At 33.3% G+C, this 14,524-nt stretch overlaps 1 protein-coding gene across 1 annotated transcript in view; it reads right to left on the bottom strand.

Annotated features, from left to right (window-relative positions):
- Nucleotides 1–1,982: 1,982 nt before the first annotated feature.
- LOC129231715 (WD repeat-containing protein 35-like) overlaps nucleotides 1,983–14,524 on the bottom strand; it is a 111,513-nt gene continuing 98,971 nt past the window's right edge. Inside the window, exons 28-32 of the mRNA XM_054866078.1 lie at nucleotides 12,917–13,049; nucleotides 12,273–12,359; nucleotides 11,493–11,622; nucleotides 4,680–4,748; nucleotides 1,983–2,204 (exon numbers count right to left, since the gene is read on the bottom strand). Coding sequence (XP_054722053.1) covers nucleotides 2,024–2,204; nucleotides 4,680–4,748; nucleotides 11,493–11,622; nucleotides 12,273–12,359; nucleotides 12,917–13,049 — 600 coding nt within the window. The 3' untranslated portion in view covers nucleotides 1,983–2,023. The remainder of the gene's footprint in view (nucleotides 2,205–4,679; nucleotides 4,749–11,492; nucleotides 11,623–12,272; nucleotides 12,360–12,916; nucleotides 13,050–14,524) is intronic.

A 14,524-nucleotide genomic window follows, 5' to 3' on the forward strand; every position in this document is an offset into this window, starting at 1 on the left:
TGTGATTGGTGCTTCTCTGTTAGTGTATGGCTCTAAGAATTTTGGAAAATTATTCATAGCTCCTTCTCTCTAGTCTTGTCATTAGTCCTTCATAATGCACTTCTACACAAATGCTTTACACCAGCTATTTTTTCACATGCCAATCGTTCCAATGCTATTTGCGGCTTTTTCACACACTGATCAAGTTTGGAAAGGCATTAATGAATGTTGACTTTTAAAAATTTTGAAAGTCTCTCCCTGTAACCATAATAGTGAGTGCTGAGGTTTATTAAAATCATAGCGATCTAGGGCCCATAACTTCAAACAACCATGTATGAAAATTTGGCTTGGTTAGTTCAACAGCTAGGGCTTCCAGAGGAAGTACTTGTAGACCACCCTCTATATTCTCAAATTTTGCTTATCTCAAAATGAAATATTTATCTAGTGATAGAAAATAAATTAAATTGAAAAAGAGATTTTTGGGTTTTCAAACAAAGGTATCTATGATGGCATGTTGAAATTACATCATATTTAGTCTTTTTTTATTGCAAGTGCTCAAAGAAAATATTTTAATGGAAAAAATGGGAAAGTTTATCATAATCAGAAGAATAACCTTGAAATAAAAATGTAAAATAATTATTTCTAAGGTATTTACAAGCAAATTTTTCAAAAACAAAAAAATAATAATTTGCTAATTTTATTTGCAATTAAACAATTTGCATCAGTTTATGTAACATACAATTGCATAGAATTCCAAGAACAATTACAATTTTTTAAACTTTGCGTAACTCTTAGTTATACCTTAGAAATTTAAGAAATGAAATGAATTGTACATAATAGATATGCATAAAATAATGAATATCAGTTATACTTCACACCCTTACTTAAGATAGATTAACTTAAGATAAATATAGATTTCTGTTTTAAATTTTATTCTAAGAACACTAAATTTTTTAATGTTTCAAAAGCATTTTTACTCTACTGTAGGTAGTGTTTTTCCAATTTTTACACCAATCATCAAAATATTTATGTAGTACTATGGTATGGTACAGAACCTTTTATCCGGGATCAGAATACCTTGAAACCAGAAAACTGGTAGTTTTTTGCTTGATTTTCAGGTCATTTTCAAAAATCTACATTTTTGGCAATTTTTTTAAAAAGTGAGCATTTTTTTGAAATATTTTAAAGAATATAAACGATTTCTTTACAAATATAGCATTACTCGCATATAACTCAGGAAATTCAGTGCAAAAACAAACTTCAAAGTTGAGGAGTCATTTGACACACTGGGCAAAATTTCCAAAATATGCTCCCAAATGAAGACAATCAAAATTCCGACTTTTGCCCTATTTTATTCCAATTTAAAACTAAAGAAATAAGTACTGAAGCATTCTAATGCTATTTTTTGTTGAATGGTGATAATTAAAACCTTTTAAAGAGCAAAACTGATCACACAAAAATACTGAATACCAGATTCTCGAATTCTGATAATTGATACAGCGGAGCATAGAAATCATTAAACCAAGAACTGTAATAAGGCTGTAACAACTTGAAAAGCAAATTTCTATCTATGTTAATTCAAAACAAATATTAATATTTATTGTAATTATAAAAGCCCTACAAAAAAAAAAGTAAACCAAGATCATAAAAGGAATTTTTTTTTATGCACCGGTATAAAAAAAGCAAACATTTATGTTTATAAACACGTTTCTTATCCTTAATTTTCTTTTATTTTAAAACATTATCAAGTGCTGTAATAATCCCCCCCCCCTTTTTTTAGTGTTGTAAATATGTAAAAAATTTTGGATTTTAAATGGTTCTTTCAATTAATATTTTTAAATAGTTTCTTACTAATGAGAATTTTGGAACAGTTTTCTTCACATTTTAAGATGCATTACCATTTATTATAGTAATTTGGGTCTTACAAACAATTGGCAAAAGGCAATTTTTAGCAATCCAGAAAACTGGGAAATTTAAATACCTGGCATTGCAATGGTCCCGAACATCCCGAATAATTGGTTCTCTACTGTATTTAAAATTAACATTAAACAGGAATTGAAAGAACGCAGTGACACAAGGCACAACATGATCTCATTAGCATCTCTTGTTTGAAAGCAGAATGATGGCATTGCAAACAAGTCCACTGCAGACTGGGATTCACAATAGGTCGACCAGATGCAACACATATAGGAAAAGTCATAAAGCAATTAGGACACTGAGTATACCTATAAAAATAAATCACTAAAATAAACCAAAATTCAGAAAAAAAACTATTACAAGAATTATGTTAAAATTAATAACGATTGTTAGAAATGACCCTTCAGCTTCCTCTTTAGCCTTTTTGAGTCTGGCGCCCTCCTAATACAGTAAAATCTCGTTAGTGAAAAATTAGTAGCATCATGATAATTATTACAGTTTAATTATTACAACTTAATTATAACCATTTTTGGAGAAAAATCAAAAACGTTTTACCTTGTTTTTTCTTTTTTTATTTCTTTTTGCCAATTAAGTCTTTATTAAAGAAGAAAATGAAATTTTATAATCACGTTTACATTCAAAAATGAGGAATGATCATATTTTTGCATGACAAAAGGTCATTTTGGGGGGCTTCTTTGAATGGTTTGTTTTTGCGAATACAATTTCTGTTATCTGTTGCTTTTACTCTGAACTAGCATCAATAAAATACAGGTTTTCCACTTTTTGCTTCTTTACATTCCTTTTAAAGTTTTACATTGCATTCTCTTTTGAAGAAAGAGACTCAACGTACTTGCAAACAACTGCAGGTAAAACTCCCAAATAGGCCGTTTCTGCACTTTTGAACAGTCAGTCGTTAAATGTAATTTAAGTTTTTAATTAATGGGCAGGTAATATATAATTGTATCAGACTATGGCAGTATCTATTTTTTTACTGTTTAGTTAAGACAGTTGGACTAAAATCAGGGCAAAAAAAGAAGTCAATTGTAAACGCGGCACTTCCAAAAACACACACAGCGTTCCTTCCAGAAATTACTGTGGTTACATTTTACACAATATTCAAGTAATCTTTCATTTCTGCTCAGTCCACTTTAAAATGATCCCATTTATCGATCACTTTAGCTTTGTTATCACTGCTGCTTATGAAACTACAGTTCTAAAAGCAGTTTCAACTACTGTTTCTGTCATAGGTTCAATTTCTTCGCTCTTGACTTTAGTTCCTACAGCTTTTAAATATGATTTTGTCCTAGTCTCTCAAAGGTAAACCTGCAATAAAATATTAGGTCATCAGATATTGTGAAAAGTAGCCCAATAAGCTACTTTTCACAATCTTGAAACACTACACGTTAAGGAAAACTATTTTGTTTTGTTTTCACCCTGAGGTCCCCCACACCTCCATGGAGCATTATGTAAAATAATTATCCCTTTCATACAAGCTGATAAGCAAAGTCATGTGTTAAACGGAAAAAGACATCTGTTTTTTCTTATTTTGCTGCATTTTGAAGCATAACTTTCTTAAAAACTTTGACTTGAAAGGAGTACAGTTGGGATATAAAGACAACTTTGTCTTGAAAACAGAAAACTATTTTGAGACTGAATGAAAACTTTGAGCTAAAAGAATATTCGAGTTATTGAGAGTTGACTGCATTTAGTTTCCACCTTTTCCCACCTTTTTCTCCATGCTGTCAAGCACTGTCGGAAAGAGCAAGAAAATTACATCAAACATAGAAAATGTGTTTGTTCTTCCATAACTCAGCATTGTTGGACTTCTGGCTACTGTTTCATCTGTTAGAATTATTTGTAAATGTTTTTTGGTTAATGAACTCAATTTTTGGAAAATTTACTATGTTTGGAAAAATTATTCACCCGTCAATGATTTTTTCAGTTCTCAATTTCTTTCTTGCTATTTAAAAGCAATTTTTATAAATGCTTTTTTGGGTTGTTCGTTTCTCCCGTTCTCTTTGTTTCCTGGCTTCTGACTGGTTGTCCCACCCCCTGCCCAGTGTGCTGCATGCTCCGTAGCTGAGCTGTAGCGCGCGAACAGGTTGGTTTTTGTCCCTTGTCATGAATTCCTATTGGTTGACCCATTTGATATATATACTGGTGTCCATGTGGTTGACATTCAGTTTTCTCATGACGTTCTTGATGTGTGTTGAGCTTTTAGCACTGATGAAAAGGCTCCATTGCAGCCTTGAAATAGCAAAATCATGCATTCTCTTGATAATGTATGCTTTATTTTACAATGGCTTTTTCAATTATACTTTAGCATAAAGCTTACTATATTTAAGAACTTTGCTTATTCAAGACATCTCTGATCAATTTTGCTAAAGTAGAATGTATGTGACCAATAAACAGACACAAAAGAATAGGAGCATGTATAGCCTGGTTCTGATAAGTTGACTTCCGATTAGACAGTATTAAATGTTCTGACTGATCTCAGGACAAAGGGTTTCTAAGCATAAAAATTTGAAAACTATTTTACACAAATTGCTGAAGTTTTCTAGGTGTGTTAAGAAATATCCAGGTTTATTACGAGAAATAAAATCAAAATATTGAAACATTTTTTTGGATGTACAATCATAGGATAATGGCTTTAAGAGTTAATTGGTATGCGTAATGGGGATTTATAACAACAAACAATTAAGACATTTATGCGCTTGCAACTTGAACAGGAAATATACTAAAATTTAATCAAACCAATTATAAAAAATTAAAGACATGATTACCAATCAGGAATAGCATCTGCACAGCCTCTGCAATGAACAACATTACTTCGACTATCTTTTGGAGGGTGCCTATAATATGAAAGGGAAGAATATACCACATCAGTACTATATTTAAGGCAATTCTTTAAAGAAAGTTAATAAGTTGACTTTTTATAATTTGATCTAAAAAGAAGTTTTGCAGAAAACCAAAAATGTCAACAAAATTGAAAAAGTTTTACTTGCTTAAGGTGTGTTCAGAAATTCTAAATAGCAAAATATTATGCTTCATCATCAACAAGCTATCCTTATGTGTACAAAGGAGATGAGCCACGCCCCATGGATCCCTACAGCCTAAAATAGGCTCATCCTATCTTTTAATATTTTCATGCATAAATGTAGATACAAAGTAGGTATCTCACAACTTCTTAAAAACATCAGTTCAATAGGATTTGTTAGTTGAGCAAGGTCATTTGTTGAATAGGTCTGTTGTTTGAGCAATTTCAAAGATGTTTCTAAACATTCAAATGCTTAGTTGTACGTAATGGACCTGCTTTACTTTCAGAACATTATTTTTCATTTTTCTCAGTTTCTTTCATATCTTCAACCGATTAAAGAATTTCAATCACATTTAAGGCAGTGAGAAGCAAAGGGATGTAAGAGGACAATTTCAAGTTTTGAATGAAACGTGTTTAAACATGCAGTCCTTGGAAGACTTTCATTGAGTTTTTCTTTCTAAACAAGGCTGTACAGCAGCATCTATCAAGGCTACAAGTACTATCTCTTGCCCCAAAACAGAGGAGAGATTCACCTACCATTTATACTGATTATCTTCATTTTTAAATTTTGGCACTTACATCCCTTTGCTTCTCACTGCCTCATTTGAAAAAATATCCAGGATCATCTGTGATACCATTTTAACTACTTGTTAATTAACTACTAGACATAAACAGGAATTCTGCTGTCTTGACCCTAATTTCCTCTCTTTAGCCTCTTTGTATTGTTTGATGTGATACATTAATATCCAGGATATTTTTATTTTGCATGCAAAAACATTTTAATCAATGCAAAAAAACGAACTGCAACGGAGTTTGGATGATTGGACATGGCAGTTGATTGCTGTTCAGCTAATCAGTGATCTACTATATTTTATGTAATAGATTCACATTAATGTTTTCAAAAAAAAAAATGCTTTAAATTATATTTACTATGCAAATTACTCGTCTTATAAAAGAAAAAAACTATAAAAAAGCACTAAAAATAGATGAAAATGTTCATGTATGTTTCGTTTGGAATTCAAAAGAATTTCTTGAAAGTTTTAAAAGAGATCTCATCAATAATTGAAAGAATTATAAAATAATCTGGAACAGCTTGTGGATAATGAGAAATAAATGCTTTTCCTTTCTCATTTGTATGCTCATAACTGACAGGAAGTATGAATTACAAAGTTTTTCTTATCTTGACTTTCACTGAAAATAAGTTTGAAAAAACATTTATTAGTTTCAAACAGTGATTTTTCTACAGCACGTATCCCCAGGCAATGGAAAAAGAAAAACCACACTCCAGCTCATGCATGAGGACAAAAGGAGGGTGTGGCCATGACAACACAATGTTGCCTTGGCTCCTATCCAATGATAAAAGGCAGCTGCGGGCGCTCCTTCAGATTCAAAACCATGTAAGCAGTTCCAAGCAAAGGGAAACTGCAGGGTTGCCAGATTAGCTTTTTTTTTTTTTTTAAATCATCTGGGTTCTTGGCTTTTTTTTTTTTTTTTTTGGATTTTGACAGGACAAAAGTGGCTTTTTAATTTAGGACTGAACTTGATTGAATGTGAACTGTTAAATGCTCTGAAAGAGAGATACACATTTTTCGATTCTGTAATTGAATATTTTGCTGCTAATGAACGAAGAATGGAATTAATTTACAAATGAACTGTTAAAATAAATGCAGTATTTGCTTCTAAAAACTCTAAACTTGGTAGTTTATTAGTAGTATTTTATAATGCTGCTTATTTTCGATGCATTTCTAATGTATTTTTGTAATTAATCAGTATTATGTATTACATAATTGTTTTTTCTGCGTTAAAAATGCTCTATTCAACATAGCAGTAACTAGAATTAACACTCATTACCTCAGAAAACACAGACATACTACAATCAAATATTATAAATTATAAGTAATAATAGGAAGATAATTGGATACATTACAGCTGCTTAGGCCACCGTAGGTGCCTGGTATATTGAATTTGTATAATGTCACATCAGGACCAAGCAATGCATTAAATCATGCCAAGCTGATGTGTACGTGGTCTTTAAAACAAAATACGAGGGCTATCCAGAAAGTAGATTACGTTTTCGTCTGTGTCCGCTAGGGGCGGGGCTAGCGCGGCCATCTTGGGGTCAAAGCGTTGCGCAGCTCAGTCTGCATCTAGCCGTGCTAGTGAGAGGTTCGTGCTGTGTTCGTTCAGATACTGTGACGGTTTGAAATGTCTGCGTTAATTGAAAATCCCGCGAGCTGCGAGGTGCGCGCAGTAATAAGGTTTCTGACTGCAAAAAACTGTAAACCGATAGAAATCTATCGGCAGCTTTGTGAAGTGTATGGGGACAACATTATCACTGAAGGTGGAGTGCGTCAGTGGGTCATAAGATTTAAAAATGGCCGAACCAATGTTCACGACGAAGATCGAAGTGGGAGACCCAGCATAGTGAACGCCGAACTTCTCGAAAAAGTCGATGCTAAAGTCCGGGAAAATCGAAATTTCACAATAACGGAACTTTCTTTAAGTTTTCCACAAATTTCGCGAAGTTTGGTGCACGAAATCATCAGCGAAAAGCTTGGTTACCACAAGTTTTGTGCAAGATGGATTCCAAAAATCTTGACAGAGGACCACAAAAATCAGCGAATGGCTGCAGCGTTGAACTTTTTGGACGCTTACCATAAGGATGGTGACTTTTTACTCGATCGCATCGTTACTGGTGACGAAACATGGGTGAAACACGTGAACTGTGAAACGAAATTGCAATCAATGCAGTGGGGGCACACAAGTTCTCCCCAAAAACCCAAGAAATGCATGCAAACAATGTCGGCAAGGAAGATCATGGCGACTGTTTTTTGGGACAGAAAAGGTGTGATTTTGGTGGACTTCCTGGAAAGAGGCACTACAATAAACTCTCAAAGGTATTGCCAAACTCTCCAAAAACTCAGAAGAGCAATTCAAAACAAGCGCAGAGGAATGTTGAGCTCTAAGGTCTTGTTGTTTCACGACAACGCCCGGCCCCACACGGCAAATGTCACTCGTAAAGTTCTTGAATCTTTTAAGTGGGAGTTGTTTCCTCATCCACCGTACAGTCCCGACCTGGCACCGAGCGACTTCCACCTATTCCCAGCAATGAAGAAGTGGCTGGCTATGCAGCGTTTTGATGACGACGCACAGCTGCAAGAAGAGGTAACGGAGTGGTTGAAGGCGCAGGCGGCCGAATTTTTCGACGAAGGAATTTCCAAGCTCGTACATCGCTACGATAAATGCCTTAATTTGTATGGTGACTATGTGGAAAAGTAGTATTTGAGAGTGGCTTTCATCTGTATATAATAAAAAAAATTTCCTATACTTTGTTTATTTTTTATTCCAAAACGTAATCTACTTTCTGGATAGCCCTCGTAATTTCATTTTGGTTGGTCTGAGCTAGGATTACAAGACTTCTGGCTCAAATTTGTAAAAGCAAACCTGAACTTATGTTTAGTATGTATGTCTTTTAGAAATACCAAACATATCAAGTTTTAACAATCGGTTTAAACATTTTCTTTTGAGAAGGCTGTCAGAAAGAAAATTGAACATTTATTTTCAAATAATGAATTTTGTTAAAAAAAACACAATACCTTTTAAGTAATTAAAATTTTTAAAAAAGTATCAAAATGTTATACATCGTTCCAGAGATAAAGAAGTTTAAAAATTTTGTTGAAAATTGCAAATGTGAAATTGGGCCCCGGTTGCCTTCTTTGGTGGGCTGTATCTAGGGCCAGGAAATTTTGGGGAAAAAACAAAAATAAGACTGTAACTTGATATTACTGAATTTTAACATATTGTAAAATTCAAAAACGTCAGAGCGTGTTAAGGTAAGAATTTTTTCTTTGCTAGCCTGAAATGCCATGGATTAGGCCTATTACGAAAAATCTCGATCACCCATCATCACTCAGTGAAAGCAAAATGATCACTGAAGATTTTTGTCAAAAAACTGGCACTAATGTTTTGTAAAATGTTTTTAAGAAAAAATTAACAAACCATTTTTAAACTCAGATGAAAGTCTAAAGAATGTTATCCCTTTGTTTGTAGCAGTTTTTCTTAAAATATCCAAGTGTAAGTTAGATGTAATTTGCGTGTAGCTTAAGTTTATTTTCTAATGTATTGCAGTGATGCAAAAATGATTTACCGAAGGAATAAAATAATTGCATAAGGATAAAATAAAAACCTTTTAAAATTTTTAACTTTTGCTGTTATTTATGTCACTTTGGAGTCCTAGCCTCATCTGCATAGCCAGTATGGATTAAAGACAGAAGGGAGAGGCTCCAGTGAAGAGTCTGACCTTTGGCCTTGACAGAGGGTAGCACAACTCTACAGTTAAGGCATAGTTCTGAAGGTCATGGAGAGTCTCCAGGAACTCTGTCCATTATAAGGAGAATTTTAGGAGTATGTAGTCTGCAGGTACTTGGTGAATATTTTGCAGTGTCGGGCTCCAAACCTAGCACTCTCTGATTTGAAGTCAGATACCCTATCCACTAGACTATCCAATTTCAAATTATAATTTCACTCAGAGACAGCTTAAAAAAGCATCAAGTTGAAATATTTACCTCAAATTCTATAAAGTTTGCCCTAATGAAAAGAGGGCACGTTGAATAAAAATAATACTTTTAATGTAAATCAAAAGAAATTACTATGGGCGTTGAAACACAGGTCCCAGCGTTGCGGCAGCAGGTCAATGCCTTTGCTGTAGAAAGATTGGGGCTGATTCCTGAGGAAGTCCTGCACCGCTTCCTTCCCTTTATCGTCCAAATGGAACTGTTTACCCTGCAATGCTCTCTTAAGTGGCACAAAGATGTGGAAGTCACAGAGTGACAAGCCCGGACTTGTTCTGACCCTTGGACCAAGGGTCAGGTTTTTTGGTACCCATTCTGCACACACTTTATTGTATCTCAAATGTTTATGAGTGATAGTGTGAACCGTTCCTTTACTCAGGTTGAGTTTGTCACTGATTTCACAGGTCATAATCCTTTGATTAGCTAGGATCATTTCATTAAGAAGGCAATGGAATCACTGGTGATCGTGACGTTTGCTTGGCACGATCTCGGCAGATCTGATGTTGTTTACCGCCCTCCTTGAAAACTTTTACACTACTTGTTTACAGCCATACGACCTAAACATGTTGGCATAAAATATTATTTTATTTTATTTATTCTCGGTCCACAGCCGATAATTTAAAGAAAATATTTTAAAGTTGAATATTGTTACCTACTTTTAGCCCAGTCTGGTAAAAGTGTAATTCAACTAGTTGGTGCTGACACTTCAATCGACGTTTTCTCCATGCCATAATTAATGGCGACTGTTTTCTTAATCCATTGCAGATTGCGTGTTTCGATGTGTCGATTCGGAGAAAGTTGAGTTGTCACATGATGATTTGACCTTAATTCCACTTGATTAAGACCGCATGTACCACAGAGGGAGTACGAAAATTTGTGGCAGTGGAATAAACAAATGAGTTGTAGTTCAAGTTAATATCATGATGTCATCGAGGCATGCAATCTCATTGGCTGATGAAATATATATATATTGAGGTGAGTGGCAACACTCTCTCTCTCTCTCCGATCCCCGGTTGTTTTGCTTTTGTCGTGAGGCCTAGTTCAGCTCACGTGTGGGGGGGGGGGGTTTCCAAGCTATGCTAGCGGGAGTCTGTGGCATGTAATTGGTGATGCATTAATCACGTAGTTTTGGAGTTTCAAGTTTTGGAATTTCAAGTCCTGGTAATGAAATGAGTCCAGGTGAAGAAGTGCTTATTTTGTGTCCGGCAAATTGATATTGCCGGGGAAATGAGTTCTATGAGTTCTTCTGGATAAGTTCACCGAATCTTCCCATGTGGTTTTCCTGTCAAGATAAGTGCTGTGTTCCCGAAGTTTAATCCGGTCAACTTTGTGCATTTTTGGGATTGTCAACTTAGAACTGACCTGTGACTTCATCTACAGACTGGTAACATTTTATCCTTTATTATATTGGACTCATTTGTTGTGATATTTTGGGGGTCTTTTTACAGGGATGTTTACTATATTTTCTAGTCATATTTAAATAAATGAATTTTTCTGAAATATGCTTTTTGCTTGTCTCCAACTTGACATTTCACGGCCGTTTAATGTTAGCTTAGTTTAAATTTCTTAAACAGAATATTGGATATTTAAACTTAACTCTAATTATGCCAACAAAACAGCGGTCGCCATAAACTGCTACCATTTGCCGATAGATGTCCGCTTTACGCTCCCCTTCTGCAACCAGAAACCATACTACCGAGCGTTTTTCCAATCTGAATGCGTCTATGGATAGCACGACTATCCTTTTGTACAATTTCCTCTACTGCAAACAGGATTGACCGCTGAATAACATCTGAAATGCATACCGCATACCACCCTTTATATACTTGTGCATGGGCGCTGTAATTGAATTATTCATTCTGACGTTATCGTAGGTGTCCACTTTTCATTTAGGCAAACCTTATAGATTCAAGAAAATAATTTTGTACTGAAAGATTAAAAAACAGGGTTCTATAAACAACTAAATAACAAATGAAATACATAATCACTTTATGAAAATTTCAGCGGCTAACTGCCCGTATTTGTTCCGTTCATCACTGGATAAGTTCTCCAATGCTTCAAGACGCATAAATGCAGATGAACAAGTAGCAAAAGATCTATTTGCACAACTTGTAAGTGCTAAACAGGAAAACAAAAATGATAGTATGAAATTATGCACAAGGATATTATTTAAAAATTAGATAAAATCAATAAATGTTATAAGAAAAATCAGAGAAAAGATGTTAATTTAAGAAAATTAATGCATGCATCAGTTTAACCCCATGTACTTAACAGCTATATTTTTTCAGTATCAGTTTAGAAGTAACTAAACAAAGCACTTGGCAAATTGGAAAAAAAAAATGTATAAAATTAAAATAAGTTTAATATTAATTAAGTAAATACTGCACTAAATATTAATAGGTCTCAACATTAAAAATATTAATTATAATAACTTCATTATTTTATAACTTTTTTTTTTTTTTTTTTTTGACTTTCATCAAATATCATAGTACGAGTATCATGTTTTGATCTTCAGAGATAACTTTATTCTAACTGGAATAGCCTACAACTGCACAGTTAAAATATTACGAGAGAGGGGGGTAAATATTTTACCATTTTACTTTGCCTCACATTCCCCTATTGCCATATTTAATAAAAAGATTATATTTGAAGCTTGGATATCCCAAATATAAAAAATAAAATGAAAAAGAAAAAGTAGAACCTAAAGAATGAGAAACATGATAAACAGAAAAAAAAAAAAACATGGTGAAAAGAAATGAAAACAATACCTAAAAGAGAATAGATGTCTTCAATGTTTAAAATGTCTTCATAGTCTCTAAGATGCAAAGCTGTCTTCATTGCAGCATCAATGTAACCTATCAAAGAGGAATATATATTTTAGTGATTTTCTTGTATTCTTGTGCTAGTATGCCATTTCATGTTTCTTGCAAATTGCAATAAAAAAATCATACTTCTACCTAGAATAAAATACAATTCTAGGTCCAACTTTATCTGGTTATTAGGGAAAAAGTCAACCTCTAATGAATTAAGATAAAATTTAATAGCAGAAAAAAACTTTCATTACAAAAGATAGGATTTCACTGGTCAAAAAGGGGAAAAATTCCTATCAAACAAACAAATGGAACTGATCTTTAAAACTCTCATGCTTATTCCAAAAATTCCAATCAATTCATTTAGTTTAGTGAAACTATTGAAATTTTCTTTATAAAAGGTATTTGATTATTAAGATAATCATTTAATTATGTGACATTTTACACTGACAAATACAAGAAAGTTTTCATGAAAATTTTTAATTTTCCCTATTAATTATATGTAAAGAAAAGTTTCAAGTGATTAAAAAATTACTGATCACAAATAAATTTTAAAGCAGCATTCAATTTTTAAATATATACACATTGAAAAATTACCATACCTTGGTACAAATGCTTTTGAGCAAGCATATAAAAATGATATGCTTTAGCTCCTCGCCAGGGATCATCTATTAGCCTTGGAGCTATATTTTGTAATGAAACTTCCTCTTCAAGAGAAATACCCAGATCTGTCATCTTTAAAATAAAATTAATTCAAAATGTGAAATAAAAATAAGTTGGTAGCTCAACAGCTCCACACAATATCAAATACACTAAGAAATGATTTCAAAAAAATAAAACACTTCAAAGCACAAATAAATCTTTTCAAAATTTACAGTAATAACTGGCACAGCTCATTGCAACTCATGCAACACTCAGGAGTAGAAAAAATATTAGATATGTTTATAATCACAGGTTAATGAACTAATAGGCTATTCCTATGCTGATTTATGCAATTCAATCAAGAATTAAATTTTTAATAACAAAGACATAATTAATATATTGCCATATGGAACATTCCTGTGACATAAAAAATATTTCATAGCTTGAGAGAAAAACTTTTCTCCGTAACTTTAATAATATATTAATTGAAAATTACATTGCGCAGTGTACAAGGTGTAAATAAAATAATGTATAAATTTTAATAGTATCAACTGCAAGTGCTGTCGGATTGGTTAAAGATCACAAGAGTAACTTTAAGATAATAGTTTGCCAATAATTTAAGATAAGTGCATGCACAAGAGCTGCTTTGTTGCTTTCTTTATTGTAAGGACACATTAGCAACATGGCAACTATTGAGCGTAAAGTGATTGATGTTATGCAATTTTTCCTAAGAGTGAATTTGTAAGTTCAGTTCAATGTGCATTGTGCATATCATTTACAGCTAAAGTGTTATCATCATGTGGCAAAAATATCTGCTGATGGTATAGGCCAGTGGTGCCCAACCTTTTTTTACCCGAAGGCTGCACCTGGTTTCAAGTTAAATCTTGTGGGCTAGAACACATATAAAATTAAAATACATCTAAATATTTTGAACAGATAAAATAAGAAAAGGCGAGAAGGAAAGAAAATTAAAAACCAAAAATTATTATCATTACTACATGACTATATTATTGATACGAAGTTTCCATCTGTATTTTAGAAAGAAATTTCTAACTATTTGGCTTCAAATTTGCAACAATCATTCGTAGTACCCAATGAAGACGATATAGACGGAATGTGCTTTGGAAGGTAACAGAATATATTTTTCATTTTGTAACATTGAACATAACATCGGATCACATGAATTGGCTATGTGCGCCATATTTCGCCAGTGGGCCATAGGTTGGGCACCACTGGTATAGGCAATAATGTTATGATTGGATGTATCTGTTAAGAGACAAAAGAGACAACTATTAAAGTCTGTTGAGGGTGTTGACCATGTTAGAGAATCTTGCCTTTGTAGCCAATGACTACTATCCTAAGTCTGGTCGAAAAGAGTTATGAATTTCAGCTGCCAAACACAACATTGTCAAAAGTTTTAAGTCTGAGATCATACCAGTTACTACAGATTTTTCTAACTAAAATGTGGGGAAAATTATAAGACTTCAAAGTTAGATATGATTTGCTGTAAAAAAACCTAAATTTAACTGTTACAATATACCACTGGAACTAAGCTATTCTTTTACATA

The sequence above is a fragment of the Uloborus diversus genome, chromosome 10, assembly GCF_026930045.1.
Source record: "Uloborus diversus isolate 005 chromosome 10, Udiv.v.3.1, whole genome shotgun sequence".
Lineage (NCBI taxonomy): Eukaryota > Metazoa > Arthropoda > Arachnida > Araneae > Uloboridae > Uloborus > Uloborus diversus.